At 39.5% G+C, this 17,024-nt stretch overlaps 1 protein-coding gene across 1 annotated transcript in view; it reads left to right on the top strand.

The window, feature by feature from the left end:
* The window catches only part of OPN3 (opsin 3), a 47,624-nt gene that overhangs the window by 28,492 nt on the left and 2,108 nt on the right, over window positions 1–17,024 (top strand). The window contains exons 2-3 of the mRNA XM_030936132.1: window positions 7,874–8,193; window positions 14,744–14,995. Coding sequence (XP_030791992.1) covers window positions 7,874–8,193; window positions 14,744–14,995 — 572 coding nt within the window. The remainder of the gene's footprint in view (window positions 1–7,873; window positions 8,194–14,743; window positions 14,996–17,024) is intronic.

Here is a 17,024-nt window from a genome sequence, read left to right as displayed (position 1 = left end):
ACTTAACATTATATAATGTTCAAGCTGTTATCTATAGAGCAGTTAAGAGGAATTATAATTTTGTCACAGGGTCTACGTGATTCTGGGACAAGAGGCAAACAACTATAAGGAAGCAGGTCAGAGAGCAAGCTGACCTCATAATCCAGGGTGAATGTACTGCAGGCTTGGTTTATTTTACATTTCCCTTGTCCCTTTTTCCTTGATTAATTTTATAAAGCTTCTAGGGATGGTTTCATAAAGACCACTACTTAGTAAAGTAGCATCTTTATTAAGCAATCTTCATAGAGTTTTGTTTCCATTACTATCTGTGAACCAAAATAGTTAAACTGCATCTTTTAAAATTGCTATAAATCGATATATTTTTGAATGAGCAAAATTTTCATTAATTTGAGAAAAATGCATGCACTTAGTTTGGAAGATTTTACTGTGTGCTCATCCACCCTGCCAGCTCTCAAGACCACAAGACAGGTATTTACAGTTGCCCCATTTTATAGGTAGAGAATCTGAAATACAGTCCATCCAGATACTCTTCAAAATGATCCAGAGAATCTATGATGACGTAAGTTATCCCCTAATCATCTTCACTTCCAAATTTACTTCTCTCTCATTTCTTTTCTAAGTCAATGCAACATCACCTCTTAATTATAACAAACCAGTAACCCAAGACTTCCTTTGATTCTTCTTCATTCATTCCCACAGCCAACAAAGATTAACTTCCTTAAATATGGTGGACCTTCCTCGTCTCTCCTTCCCTACTGCCACTGCATCAGTTTCATTCCTTATCACAGTAACCACATTTCTCCACTAGGTTTCCCTAGAACCAGGCTTGGCACACAATCTGTTTTCCTCATTGCAGTCCAAGGGAACTTCCCATAAGGAAAATCTCCAAAAGCCAAATCAAAAGACAATACAATTTTCTAGAATTGTACAGTGATGGAAGTGAATAAAAACAACTTAATGGCTCCTCAGAGCCCTCGGGACACATTCCAAGCTCCACGCATGGCATTTAAGGGTTTTCCTAGGAGAGTCCTTAGTCTTTTCATTCTCTGTTTAGAATTCCGTCCTACCATTTGGAATTATTTGCAGGCACCCAAATGGTGCAAGCTCTGTCAGGTCTCCATGTATTTACATAAGCTGTTTTCTCTTTCTGGAATAGGATAAGAGGATTGGCTGCCTCTTCCCCATCATTTTTTTTTTTTTTAACCTCGTTAAACTGTGCTTAATATCTAAGACTTACTCAGGTGGTACCTGCTTCCCACAGAAAATCTCCTGAGTTGGGTATTCCTCCTCCCACTATAGGCAGAGTTTCTCCTTCCACCTCCTTCTCTGGATTGTGTGCTCCTTGAAGGCATGAGTTTTGTTATATTAAACTTTTTATCTAACAGATAAGGATTAACAAGTCTAGGTCATGGCCTTTTTTGAAGCACGCTCTTCTGTTTAGTGTGAACTTGCTTACCCCAGTCTAGATACTTGAACTATAGATAAGCTATTCAATGTGGCCATCTAGTGGCCAAAGTGAGAAAATAACTGTATTATTGGGTAGTTGTACATTGATAGACACACCTTGTATTAATATTTAAGCTCCAGAGCTGTGTCCACTCCCATGCCTTCCACCCACTTTCTACTACTTAAAACAATTTTGCTCCCAGATATTCAACTATTCAGTAATAATAATAATACCTCATGCATTACCACTTTACTAAACATATTTATATTCTCATTTAATACACCCCTCACACCCACACGATGAGACAGCATTTTGGTACTATTATCCCTATTTTACTGGTGAGAAAATTGAGATTCCAGAACATTAATTAATTTTCCCATGGTCACATAGTAATTATGTGAAAAAAAATGAAACTGATCTGAAGTCAGATGACTTATTCATTAGGTAATATGGAGGTAATATGGCATTGAATACAGGACTTTGGGCCTCAAACACATTTGTCTATTATTGAGTTTATCACATTGTTTTATAGTAGTTTAGTTCTCTGTTTATAATTCATCTTTTTTTTCTTATTGCCTCGCACAGTGCCTGACACACAGTATGTGTATGATATGTGTTTGTTGATAAATATTGAAAATGAGTGTATAATCATTAAGTTATATTGGAAAGAACTATTTGACTCAAACTGAAGCACAGAGTAGACATGTAAATATATTTTTTCACTTCTGTGCTTTTACACATATTGTGTCCTTGGCCTTGAAATATCCTCACTCTTGTCAACTTGATAAAATACTCCCATTCATCAATTCAAATGTTGCTTTCCCTTAAAACCTTCCCCAGTGGTTCCCCAGGCAGAGATAAGTACTTCCTACACTGCATTCTCTAACTCCCCGACACAGCTTTGTTTAACTCTTATCACATTCCTGTAATTATTTGTTTACACATCTGTCTTCTCCAGACTGAGATCTTTGGCAGCAATTCACGCAGAAGGAACGGCAGTATCAAAGCTGCCAGCTGAGTGAACATGCCGGGCAGTTTGCAGCCTGGGCATGGTGTGTATCCCGATGCAGCAAGCTTAGGCAAAGCCTAATGATATGCCAATGAGATTTGATTTTACAGACTGCTGTCTTCAAAACCGCTGGAGGTACATAAGCCCTTTCTGATGGTTCCAGTTTTGAAAAGTTTATATTACACAATTCTTTAAACTTAAGACAAAAAATGTAGATGTCACAGTTTAAATATGGTTGTATACATAGTTTTTCAAAATTCTATTAGGGAAAAGAGTAAGAAAAGATGGAAGATCCCTGCTGTGGACCATGGATAGCCACGGAAGGCAGATTCAGCTTTGCGCCATCCCCTGTAGTGACTGACCTTCCTACCTCTTGGTCCCGGCTCCACAGCCAGAGTCCAAGGCACTCTTGCGATAATTCAAGGAGACTTCAGTTTCAGAAATGCCTGTTTCATTCCTTTCTGTTCCTTAGCACCTATTCCATCTTTTATGACCCAAGTTGAGCTTTATCTCTGAATGAAGCCAGTAGTCCACTGGGGTTTTACTTTTTCTGGTTTGTTTTTGCACCATAACTTTGACATATGATCATGTATCATCTTACATTGTTCTCAATGTTGTGTGTGATATAAAAATACAATATTGCAGTCTTCTTGAGAGTAGGAACCACGCATATCTGGTTTCTCCAAAAGACCTACTCAGCACAGTGATGGGCACATACCTGATCAATCTGCAGCTTTGCAGTGAAGACACAGACATCACTTCACCACTGGTAGAATTTGTGGAGAGGTAGAAGTCACCCTCTAGTGGCAGCAGGTGGTATTAAGACAAAATCGCGGGATTTGGAGTAAGTCTTGGGTTCTCAAAACTGTCTCCACCACTTGCTAGTGGAGACATCAATTACTTAACCCTTGGAGCCACAGACCTTCTTTCCAAAAGAGTGCATATCATATGTGGAGTGATGATCATGGGAGCTGGTGCATAACCGGCACCTAGTTTGCAGCACTCATCATTCCCATTGCTTTTCAGTGTTCACGGAAATGGATGCACCATTTGAAGTTAGAATTTGGCTGTCTTCCTCATATCTGCTCATATACCATGTAGCTTTTATTTCCGTTAATAAGGCTTAACATCAGTTAAAGGTCTAAAGTAGTTGTAAAACAGTCCTTTCATTCTCATCCTCCTGGGAGAGTGTTGTGGGAATCAAATAGAATACAGCAATTAATTCCAACTCAAGACCAAAATTTGTTAGTAAATAAAGCATTGATGGGAGAAGGGCTGCATATTTTGCAAGGCAGATGTGGATTAGATCATCTCAGTTGGGTGGCCCTCGAAGACTAAGTCAGTCTGACTGACGCTGCCACTCAGTGATACGCTTGTGCTATCAGGGAAGACTTAGGAAATACAAAGTTTGCTAGGTCTGTACTAACATGTCATGGTACACGACGACTGAAATCAGGCACCTGAAAGTCATTGTGCTTGCTAAGACACAGGCATGATCAAAGACTGTATTAGTCAACGTTAAAGTCTCTTTGACCAACATAACCAGAAGGAAAATGTTACTAACCTCTTGCACCCTGACTTATCACAAGGCTGGGGTTTTTCGTACTTCAGCTCTGAGTGCAATGGGTCTCTTCCTGACACCCTGCCAATACCAGCTGCATCCCTTTCTGTGTCCTTCCCACCATGCCTCACGTTATTCTCTATTCCTGCACTCTCTGTTCTTCATAGCACTGCCCTGACTTGCTTGTTTGATTTGTTTTTCTGTTGTCTCTCTTACCCACTAGACCCTAAGGCCATGAGGGTTGGTTTCACTCGCCTCTTTATATGTATTTTCTAGCACAGTGACTGAAACATCACAAGCAATAAGTAATGACTAAATGAATGAATGAATATATGAACATGATATACTCATGCCAGTTTATTTTACCAGCTTATTGCTTTCACCATAAGAACTCATTTATTCCTCTCTAAAGTACATTGAAATTTACTAATTTACAACAGTGTAATTATTTTTACTGAGTTTTCTTGCCTATAAAAGAGTAAATCATATTCAGTGTAAATTAACTAAAAGTTGAAGGCCAGACTATGTTTTAACTCATAAAGGCAGTTATAAAAGTAAATACCATTATACTTAATAAGAAAGTTTGTAAACTACATAAAACCAACAGTATTTCGTTAGCATCAACTTATGTCATTATCTTTAGGTTTTTAGACATTTTTCTAGGAATAATATCAGGTAAAGAAATGATAATATCACTTTTTAGATAAGAATTTAATAAGGTAAAAATAGACTTCTGAATACAAAAGTCATTCACCTTGATACTCTCATTGCCCCAATAACCACTACTGTGATTTGAATTTAAATCCATTATTTGCTATTATATTGTTACTTTCTTTTCTTTTCTTTTCTTTTCTCCTTCCTTCCTTCCTTCCTTCCTTCCTTCCTTCCTTCCTTCCTTCCTTCCTTCCTTCCTTCCTTCTTTCCTTCCTTCCTTCTTTCTTTGATGGAGTCCTGCTCCATCACCCAGGCTGGAGTACAGTGGCACAATATCGGCTCACTGTAACCTCCATCTCCGAGGTTCAAGCAATTCTCCTGTCTCAGCCTCCGAGTAGCTGGGATTACAGATGCATGCCACCATGCCTATCTAAGTTTTGTATTTTTAGTAGAGATGGGTTTTCACTACGTTGGCCAGGCTGGTCTTGAACTCCTGACCTCAGGTGGTCTGCCCGCCTCAGCCTCCCAAAGTGTTGGGATTACAGGTGTGAGCCACCACACTCAGCCTTATACCATTACTCTCTGAAGTATTTTCTTCCACTCTATTCCAAAACCCAATCTTCTTCCGATCGCTTGAGTATTTAGTAAATATTCACTTATTTATTCAGTGAACATTTATTGGATGCCATGTATATGAGACACTGGGAATAATACTGCTCCACACCCTCCAAATCCCACAGAAGAACAAACCCGTCATGGGATAAATGAATATTAACTATGTTATGCCAATTGCTTTCTGAGTCCAGGGCCTCTGTATTTCATACTTACATAATTGCAGAATCACTAGATGTTAAAATATGAAGGGATTTTAAATTTCATGAAAACAAAAAGGTCTAAGAGATTGTTTGATTTGCTGAAAGTCACGGGGCTACTTCACGGGGAGCTGGGACTTCCTCCAGGCCTCTTAACCTGTTTGCCGCCCACACACACCCTTTTCTCCCTTACTTCCCAGGAGACCAGTCTTATGTTCAGTCTTCATTTGAACTGCTGTTCTTTCAATCTCTCTGCGTCCACTCATTCAACAAATATTTATGCTCCAGGAAGCTCACAATTTTATTGTCTTCTCCACATCTGTGCATACACCTTGTGGTTTTTACTTCAGTTCATGTAATCGCTCACTGTTCCTTAGGCAGGTTAGAAACCTCCAAGTTATTTTATTTGTTTGTTTGTTTGTTTGTTTATTTTGAATCAGAGTCATTCTTGTTGCCCAGGCTGGAGCGCCATGGCACGAACTCGGCTCACTGCAACCTCCGCCTCCCTGGTTCATACAATTTTCCTGCCTCAGCCTCCCAAGTAGCCAGGATTACAGGCTTCTGCCACCATGCCCAGCTAATATTTTGTATTTTTAGTAGAGACAGGGTTTCGCCATGTTGGCCAGGCTGGTCTTAAACTCCTGACCTCAGGTGATCCACCTGCTTCAGCCTCCCGAAGTGCTGAGATTACAGGTATGAACCACCATGCCCAGCCAAAAACCTCAAAGTTATTTTTAACTCCTCTCTCCCCTCATGCCTCACATTCGATAAACAGATAGATTCTGTTGATACAAGTTGCTAAATGTTTCTGGAATCCAGACTTTGTTGTTCATGCCTTTTAATGTCATCCTAGTTGAGGTCCCATCATGTCTTGCCTGCAGTTGCAATAGCCTTCAAGCTGGTTTCCATGGCCTCCAATCATGTTTTAAATTCTCTACTACTGCTAGAATGAGCATCCATTTCAGAAGAAAAAGGAGGAGGAGGACAAGGGGAATTTAATTGTGTAAAAGGACAAGAGAGTAACAGATTTATAATTTATTATTTCATAGAGGAAAAGGTTAAAAAACAAAAAATTAAAATAACACAAATATTAGCTAGAAATTAAAAGCCTTTTTCAATGTGGCTCTCTCTAAATTTCTCTTTCCATGTCCTGTGAGCCCTGGCGTCTTTGAGTCATCGTTTGTAGACCCCTTTGTGTCCTTTTACGTCTCCATGCCCCAGAACATATTTCTTCACTCTTCCTGGAGTGTGCTTCTGCCTTGTGCACAAATACTTCCCTTTCTGTGTCTCCAAACAATTGTGTGGCGACTGTAGCATCCACACATTGCATGGTCATTGTCAGTGTTTACACACATACGTTCCCTTCAGACATCTGGAGTTCTGTCTCTTAGTCACCATTGGACATCCACTGCACAGTGGCTGGCACATAGTAGGTGCTTGTTAAGTGAGTAGTGAGTACCTTACTGTCTGAAGGTGACAGAGAAATATACAAACAGTATCATTAAAGAGGACTTGTTGCAAAATAGCGGTATATGTGAAGACCATGGAAGCCCAGAAGCACGCCCGACCCTTGTCAGCAATCCTTGCGTGTGAACAGTTTGTATGCTGACATCTGCTGGTAGTAGGCAGGTTTACTGCGACGTCATTCAGTTTGCGCTTTTGCAACCCCCTTTGACTTTAAAGGCTGAGTCAGAGACAGCCAAGAGAAGGTAAACTAAAAGAGACACTTGCTCTAGTGACTCTCCCTTACTCGTTCTGGAATTTCTCTTCAGGAGAAAGTTTAATGCAATAGGAGCATCTTTGGGGTGGGGCTGATTTAGGGCTTTTAATTTTTGTCTAATCTTTGTTTTAATCTGCATGGCATTTTCCATTTTGTGTTTTCTTTCTTTCTTTTCTTTTCTTTTTTTTTTTTTTTTTTTTTTTTTTTTTTTTGAGACAAAGTCTGGTGCTATCGCCCAGGCTGGTGTGCAGTGGCATGATCTCAGCTCACTGCAACCTCAACCTCTCTGGGCTCCAGCAACCCTCCAGCCTCAGCCTCCTGAGCAGCTGGGACCACAGGCCTGTGACACCACATCTAATTTTTGTATTTTTTGTAAAGACAGGCCTTGCCATGCTGTCCAGGCTGGTCTCGAACTCCTAGGCTCAAGCAATCCTCCCACCTCAGCCTCCCAAAGTGTTAGGATTACAGGCGTGAGCCACTGACTGCCTTTCTATGGTTCCTTTTATGGATAGCTGTTTTCAATAGAATTTCCTTGGGACTATAAGACACTGTTAGCACTCTATCAGTCTCAGATACTCTGTAAGGTATTTCCAGTGGAGAATGTATCACGCCTCTTATGCCTGGTTTCCCCCGGCACCATGCTATACTTTTCCACTTTCTCTTCTTGCAGGGATTGTATCCATTGCCACCCTAACTGTGCTGGCCTATGAACGTTACATTCGCGTGGTCCATGCCAGAGTGATCAATTTTTCCTGGGCCTGGAGGGCCATTACCTACATCTGGCTCTACTCACTGGCATGGGCAGGAGCACCTCTCCTGGGCTGGAACAGGTACATCCTGGACGTACACGGACTAGGCTGCACTGTGGACTGGAAATCCAAGGATGCCAACGATTCCTCCTTTGTGCTTTTCTTATTTCTTGGCTGCCTGGTGGTGCCTCTGGGCGTCATAACCCATTGCTATGGCCATATTCTGTATTCCATTCGAATGGTGAGTTGAAGACTACAGATGTCCCCCTCCCAAACCACATCCAGGGTAGAAAATTTTGTGTGGAAAAGAATGAAAGTCTTCCTATGTCATCAGTAGTTGCCCAGAGGTAGAGCAGTTCTAGGGGACTTCCCATTTGGTTGAATTTTATGCTATGAGTCACTCTCTGGGAAGATCAATGCGGAATAGCATTTACTCTCTCTACATCCCTCTCTCAACCAAAAGAAGGAAAGAAAAAGGTTCTGACTGACAAAATCAGCAACCAAAAAAACCTACATTATCGAACACTCTTAAAATTTAAGAATTTAAAAAAGGGAGTTCCACACTTCCCATAACTTTGTTTATTCAAAGGTCGTATGACTTTGACTAGAGAACAGCACAGATGTTTTGTTTGGCAATCACACCAGAGTCATAAAGGGTAAGAATTGACCACAAACAATTTCATGAAACCCAGTGTGGAGCAGGCTCCATTTCCAGTCTCTATTTTCAGCCATGGATGTTTCCCCATTCACTGATTCTTCCAACTCTGTTCTCTGCTTCCGTCTCTAGTCTCTTGCTCACTCCGTCAAACCCCTCTTTTACCTGTTTTTAAAATCGGACTTAGCTACGTGCATTACTTTAAATAATTTGTTTCAAATTTCTTTACGTATGCCAACTTTGTTAAAGACAAAATCCCTAGATCAGTTCAGTCATCTATTTTCTCCATGCCTGTAGTCAAACTGCAAAGAGGAGCTGGAAAAAAAAACAAAAAAAACACACATCTGTCCACACTTAGATGTCCTCTCAGCCTTGTTCTAGCAACCTTTCTATCCCTGTGTGTGTGGTCTAGTGTCTCCACACTCTGACTGTTACACAACCTCACTTCTCATTTTAATCTCTCGCCCTACTCTCTCCTCTCATTCTTATCAAATAAGCCTGCTTCTGATTTATCGGACAAAATAAAGCCATTATCAAGGGTTCCTTTGACTCCTTACCTCTCTTTACACAAACCACTGATTCTTAGACCTCTCTCTCCAGTTACAGGGCGACAGGAGACGTCCCCCAGGACCAACTCGATTCTGTATTCTGATTGCTTCCCCACCCCCTTCCGTGCCCCAGAGACATCTCTTAATAATTTTCTCTTTCACTTGTATCTTCATACTCTCCCTTACCACTGGTCCTTTCCCTTTAGCATATTACCAGGCTATTTTTTTTTTTTAAATCACAATCTACTCTCAGCTCCCTCTAGCTATCACTTTATTTTTCTCCTTTTTGTCACTGCTAACTCAAAGAACCATTGGTGACTCTTGGTGCCACGTTGTCACTCAGTAAGCATGCATTTACCCAATATTTATTGAGCATATAAGATGTACCAATTTCTTACTGTTAATAGACTGAATGTTTGTGTCCCTCTCAGATTCCTATGTGGAATCTCTAACCACCAATGTGACAGTATTTGGGGATGGAGCCTTGGGAGGTAATTAGGGTCAGAGGAGGTCATGAGGATGGGGCTCTAGTTTAATGGGATTAGGGGATTAGTGTCCTTGTAAGAAGAGACACCAGACAGCTTGCTCTCTCTCTCTCTCTCTCTCTCTCTCTCTCTCTCTCTGTCTCTCTCTCTCTGTCTGTCTCTGTCTCTCTCTCTGTCTTCCCACGTGTGCATAAATAAGAGATCATGGAAGCACACAGTGAGATAACAGCCAAGAGAGGAGGCTTCAGAATGATACCTATCTTGTCAGCTACTCTACCTGGGAGGGATTCCCAGCCTCCAGAACTGTGAGAAATAAATTTCTGTTGTAGTTCAGGGAGTTGGTAGTTTAGTAAGTTTATCTAGCACTTATTCCTCAACTTAAGGCAAACTGGAGACTCCTTCCTCTACCACACTGCCACTAATACAGCCCTCATTTCAGGTCATTGATGAGCTCCCAGGTATGTGATCCCGTGGACACCTTTTTATTCCTTTCTAGCATCCTCAGCGTTTGAGACTATTGACAACTTCTACTTTCTTGTGATGTTCTCCTGCCATCGATTCTAGGGCGCCTTTCTCTGCTGTCTTTGTTGCTGACTCTCTGGCCCCATCTTCTTATGTCTTCCAAGAGCTTCTCTTCTTTGGGCCTCCCCAGCATCCTATGTTTAGCTCTTGTCCCATGCTACACACTGGCCTTGAGTGGTCTTTCATACGGCCAGATTTCTCCTTCTGACACAAGCTTGATCACATCTCTATTTCCAGTTCAGGTCTTTCTTCCAGCCTCTAACAGATCCTGGTAGTCAATTGCCTATTGAACACCTCCACTTGGATGGTCCACAGACTCATCAAATTTAACAAATGTAAAGATTAATTTGTCGTATTTTCCCTAAAATCCTCTACTCCTCCATTTGCTTTCTCATTGAATAGTCATCATTCCTAGCTACCAAGACCAGAAATTAGGGAATAATCTTTGACTAAGTGTTATCCATGTCTCCCCCAACACCCAACTATTGATCAGTTCTTATCCATGCCACTTAAATTTTTTTTGTTTTGTTTTGCTTTGTTTTGTTTTTTTAAAACAAAGTTTCACTCTTATTGCCCAGGCTGGAGTGCAATGGCAGAACCTTGGCTCACTGCAACCTCTGCCTCTCAGGTTCAAGCAATTCTCCTGCCTCAGCCTCCTGAGTAGCTGGGATTACAGGTGCCCACCACCATGCCTGGCTAATTTTAAAAATATTTTTAGTGGATGTGGGGTTTCACCATGTTGGCCAGGCTGGTTTTGAACTCCTGACCTCATGATCCGCCCACCTTGGCCTCCCAAAGTGCTAGGATTACAGGTGTGAGTCACACTGTGCCCAGCCCTATATTTTTTAGTATATACATTTTTTCCTCTCCCACTGCCACGAACTCAGTTAAAAAAAAACTTAGTTCTCCTTTTTGAAAATTTTGCTTTCCTCTATTCCATTCTTTGCACACTGCCACCAGAGTAGTTGTTCTCAAGTATTACCTTCAGAAGTTCCACTGTCCTTGTGATTAAAAATAAAGCCCCTGGGTGCGGTTGGCCTGTCCTGTATGGCATCTCCTGTCTACCTGTCCAGCCTCATTTCTTGACACTCCCCTCCTCTTGCCACCTCGGGATGCGGCAAATGGTAATATTTCTTGTTTTCAGACACTGACTTGTTATTTTACCTCGTCTTAGCACATTTTCTTTCTCTGGAACATTCTGTCTCTCCTCCTTACTTGACTAATTCCTCCTTCCCTCACAAGGGTTACAGCAGGATTTTGTTGCTCTAACCCTCAGAACGAGTTACCCATCCTGTGTACTACCGTATCCTCCCTGTTTACCTCCCTCATGGCTTCTACCTGCTCAGTGTGCATCACCCTCACCAAATTGTGAATTCCTCAAGAGCAGAGACTGGGTCTTATGTATTTTATCACCTGTAGCTAGAATAGTGTCTGCATGAGTAGGTGATCAGTGACTATTTTTGGAATGAGTTACAAGCAGAGGACGTAGAAGGGGGAAGACAGGAGAAGGGGTGAAAGTGTGAAGAGATTTGACTTTAGCTGCTACTGAAACAGAGAGCTCACTGCAAGTAATTTGCCTCTGTTTCCTTATTCAGAGAGAGGTGACTCATAACAACGATGGAGACATAGCTACACGCTTGAGAATGAAGATTCACAGTGAAATTCTTTGAAAATCTACAGATGTCTTGGATTAATGAGTACTAGGCATCAGCCATTTATATGGCCAAAGAACACTTTAATAGAGAATTCTGAAGAATTTGTTTTAGGTGGTTCATTCTTTAGGGCAAATTTGTGCCTGTGCCAATCATTTCAAAATTGCTTCATCCATAGCAATTTTGAAAACTATCCTCAAATGATTGAATAAAAAGGGTAAGGCATGAAATAGAATTTTTTATTGGGAAAATATTTAATGAGCAGAATGAAGGAATAGAAAATAATGAAACAAAGAGGCCTGAAAGAGATAAATAAAAAATAATCATGAAAACTTCACATATATAAACCCAAATAATCTAAAACATTAGTCAAGATCTTCTCCTTATACCAAAGAGGAACTGGGGACATATAGACCAACATTTATTTAAATTAATTTCTCCAGCATGCATGTAATTCCAAGATGGATAAATGAGTGCTCTGCTTTGATAAATAGTGAGAGGGGATAAAGACTGACTTGCCCAGAAAATGGTACAGATAAAACTATTGGACCTAAATACTGGAGGTTTGGGAGGCAGTTAACTGAGATGTGGTTATGTTACTTGTTAATGGAAACTCTGAAGAGTCAATAATGATTCCAAATATTCTATAGTATCATAAATGTACATATACATACGAGTGTGTTAGTTTCATATCTAGTTCAAATATAAATAACTACTTAACCTCAAAAACAACCCCACAAAGTCATATGTGTGGAAATGGAACTCAAGTTCTGTTAACTCTAATAGGTTTTTTTGTTTAACCTCCTTTCTTCTTTACTCTTAGAGGAGGTTATTAACTTGCCCGATATCACACTGCGAGCAAAAGTGGTGAATCTGGGATATAAACTTAGATCTTCTAATTCCAAATCTAGAGCTTTTATCAAAACTCCACAGCCTTCCTATAAACTCTAGGGAAGCTCCCCCAAAATGATGTTTTGAAAATAGAATAATATTCTATCACATTAAATGAAAGAGTATCTTTTAAAATAGAATTGCACGCACAGAATAGTAGTATTCGGTTGGTGCAAAAGCAATTGCGGTTTTTGCTATTAAAGGTAAACCTTTAAAGGTAACCTTATTTAAAGGTAAATTATTTACCTTTCTGCACACCAAAAATATGTTCCTAAATAAAAATCTTTATCTCTGAACATTGTAATAAGTTATACTAATTTTACTACAAAAATACAAATACTTTATATATTGTTTTTTTAAGTAATTGTCATACTGGTAAAGGAATATTATTTACCTTTAAATAAGGTTACCTTCAAAGGTTTACCTTTAATGGCAAAAACCACAATTACTTTTGTACCAACTGAATACCAGAAATTTAATACCCACTTTTCCCCACACATAGTCTCTCTACCCTAAAAAAATCAACGACTTAAATTTTTCCTATTTCTCTCTATTCTTTGCTAATCTGAATACATGATTTTGATAAGAATATAGTTTCTTAAATATAATTTTGGATATCAGTAATTTGGGAATTTTAATTAAAATATATTTGGAAATACTGTAAGCATATGTTCTAAATGATTTCTTTGGAAATTCTTTCTCTTAATTTTGTTATTTTTATTTTTATTTGTTTTTTTTTTGAGACGGAGTCTTGGAGTCTCTCTCTGTTGCCCAGGCTGGAGTGCAGTGGCGCGATCTCGGCTCACTGCAACCTCCACCTCCCGGGTTCATGCCATTCTCCTGCCTCAGCCTCCGGAGTAGTAGCTGAGACTACAGGCGTCCGCCGCCACGGCTGATTTTTTGTATTTTTAGTAGAGACGGGTTTCACTATGTTAGCCAGGATGGTCTCGATCTCCTGACATCATGATCCGCCCGCCTCGGCCTCCCAAAGCGTTGGGATTACAGGCGTGAGCCACCACTCCTGGCCCTCTTAATTTTTATGATAATGCCAAAACTAAATGGTACACTTAGAGTTCATTGAAATGCAGTAAATTTCCCAGCATAAAGTAATCAATACTAAGTATCAACAGTATGCTAACTACTTAAAAAAATCAATATATAAAGTACTTATTTTTTGTAGTAAAAGTCGTATAACTTATTACAATGTTTAGAGAGAATTATTTTTATTTAGGAACGTATTTTTGGTGTGCAGAAATATTCTTTGCCCGTGTATTATTATAACACATTTATAATAATAGGAGAAACAGCAAAAAGAAATTTATATTCAAGAAACTCAAAGAACTTTCAGACTGTACATCATCACTCCTCCATCCCTTTAATGGGAACAGACTGGGAGTAGACAGGCTGATTTTAGAGGAAGGAGTTTTACCAAGTGCTGTTCTCTGCAAGTGAGCCCCTAATGAAGCCAATCGCAAACAAATTTCTCCTGAAATTCTACTTTATAGTCATTAGCAGTGAATTGAAAAGCTAGTTTTCCGTAAGAGTACACTTGGGGATTAAATTCTCATCAAGGCCAGCTGCAGGCTTCATCATGCAGAACTCCTGACATGACATGGGTATGCAGTCTGCTTTGAGAACTCCAGAACTTGCACTCTAGAGTTTCCAGGATCGTGAGGAAATTGTTTCCATTTTATCGTGACTCTTTCCAGTTGTCTTTTAGAGATTTGAAGATCTAGGCAAAATCATTTTATTTTTTATTAAGTAAATTCGAGAACATTAAAAAAACACGGAAGGATGTAGGAGGCTATGTAGCTCAACCACCCTATGTTGTGAGTGGGGAGACTGAGGCCCGTCAAGGTTAAAGCTGGACTCAGCTACGAGCCTCGGATCAGAAGTCAGCCCCCCAAGGTCCCATTCAGTTCTCTTTCCATTTAGGTGGGGCCAAGAATAGTGTCTGAATATCTGTTATAAAAATAACAAAAGAAAGCCGTTCTTTTATTTTTTTTAAAGCCCTTTCCTTTCTTTCTCCTTTCGGCAGCTTCGTTGCGTGGAAGATCTTCAGACAATTCAAGTGATCAAGATTTTAAAATATGAAAAGAAACTGGCCAAAATGTGCTTTTTAATGATATTCACCTTCCTGGTCTGTTGGATGCCTTGCATCGTGATCTGCTTCTTGGTGGTTAATGGTCATGGTCACCTGGTCACTCCAACAATATCTATTGTTTCGTACCTCTTTGCTAAATCCAACACTGTATACAATCCAGTGATTTATGTCTTCATGATCAGAAAGGTACGCTTTGCAATTAACTGATTGCTTTCACCCTGAGGATAGAGTTGGCAATGACAGTGTAATACTTTTACAGAGGTGATTCAGAGTCGATTCAATTAAAAAAAACAAATCAAGAATGTTGTCAGAATGTAAAGGGATCAGGAAGAAATGTAGAATATTTCCAAAGAAAATCATAACAATTCTAAGAACTACCCATAGGGATTCACACTTGTTAGAATTCTAGTAAAATTAATATTTAATTCATCAGAAAATAGTTTATGCCTAGTAATAACAGCTACGAAGTTAATAATACATTTAAAATTCTTACTGTACCGAGCAAGTTACACGCAAGTCACAAACAAGTTACTAGCAAGTTTATGAAACTCCACAAAATAAGCACTAATATTATTCCTTGTTTTCTTTATGGGTTGTGAATAGGTTCAGAGAAGTTAAATAACTTGCCTAATCTAAGAAGTATTGGTGCCAGGATTTGAACCTAGTTTGCTAAATCCAGTGCCCAAATCCAGTGCTTATAACTCCTCACTTGGGGTTATAGATACTTGTAACAATTGGTCTGGGTTGTTACTCACATGCCACAGCAAATGTCTAGCCTAAATTAATTTGGTTCAAGAAACTTCCTGGGCCTGGTGTGGTGGCTCAAGCCAGTAAACCCAGCACTTTGGGATGCTGAGGCAGAAGGATTGCTTGAACTAAGAGTTCAAGACCAACCTGGGCAACATAATGAGATGCCCCTCTCTCTCAAAAAAAAAAAAAAAAAGAATAGCTGGGCATGGTGGCATGTGCCTGTAGTCCCAGCTACTCAGGAGCCTGAGGTGAAAGGATCTCTTGAGCCCAGGAGGTCAGGGCTGCAGTGACCCATGATCGCACCACTGTGTTCCAGCCTGGGTGACAGAGCAAGACCCTGTCTCAAAAAGAAGGGTCTGTTTCTGTAGTTGAAAGGTTTTGACTTGATGGCTATGAGTCATGGCTAGGAGAGCCCACAAAATGATTATTATAAAGCTGAGCCTCTAAGTTTCAGAGAATTTAAAAGTTAAAAATAATGCTTAATTACTCCATTGGAATTTTAAAGATAACAAGTCATAATAATAACAGGCAATAATAATCACTGTGACTTCTAATGCTCAAGAATATGGAAGAAGCAGGCACTTTTGTAATAACTTTATTATATTCAGTGCTAAATCTCTCTGCCTCTTCTTTTGTCTTTCCTTTTCTTTGAATATTATTGGCTTACACTCTCCATAAACTCACTTCCACGTGCCTTATTCTCCTCTCACTGACAGTGTTTCTTTCTGTTTTTTGTTACCTTCAACTGGTCTATTTCCTTTAACCCAGAGATTTTAAACTTGGAGTCCACAGGACCTAAACATTCCTTGAGTTGGCCTCAGAAGAGCCACTGCAACCCTGGAAATGGTTTATAATAATTTTTTAGTATGCACACATGAATTTTTCTAGTGAGATGGTTTATAACTTTAATTTTCTATCAGAGGATAAAGTATTTTAGGGACCACCCTCTCAACAGGCAAAATAAAAATACATTAACAATTATTTGTTGCACTCTTTCTGTCAGCCAATGGGCTATAAATTACTGCTTCTAGAACTTTAATGTGCGTACCCCACACCTGGAAATCTTGTAATAAATGAATATTCTCCTTCAGTATGTATGGCTGCCCAATATTCTGCACGTCTAACAAGCTCCCACATGGTCCTGATGTTTCTGGTTCCTAGGGGCATACTTTAAACAGGAAGTCTAAAAGATACAAACAAAAACCAATACATAAAAACAACAGTCCTTGTGCTCAAAGAGCTTACCATTTATATGGAAAAGCATTTTTTTTGGCATACATACTCTATTTAACTTTTATCATCATGTATCTTTAACACTTAACCAAACAATGGTTTAGTGAATAAAGTCTCAAACAAATAAATATTTTTATTTTTTAAATTTTTGAATCAGATAGAAAAAATAAATATTTTTAAATGTGAGTATAAACTAAATGCTAACTTGCATAAGATTGGGACTTAAAGAAGA

Source organism: Rhinopithecus roxellana, chromosome 8 (genome assembly GCF_007565055.1).
Source record: "Rhinopithecus roxellana isolate Shanxi Qingling chromosome 8, ASM756505v1, whole genome shotgun sequence".
NCBI lineage: Eukaryota > Metazoa > Chordata > Mammalia > Primates > Cercopithecidae > Rhinopithecus > Rhinopithecus roxellana.
The sequence above is the reverse complement of the archived record's forward strand: the minus strand, read 5'-3'. Positions and strand labels throughout refer to the sequence as shown.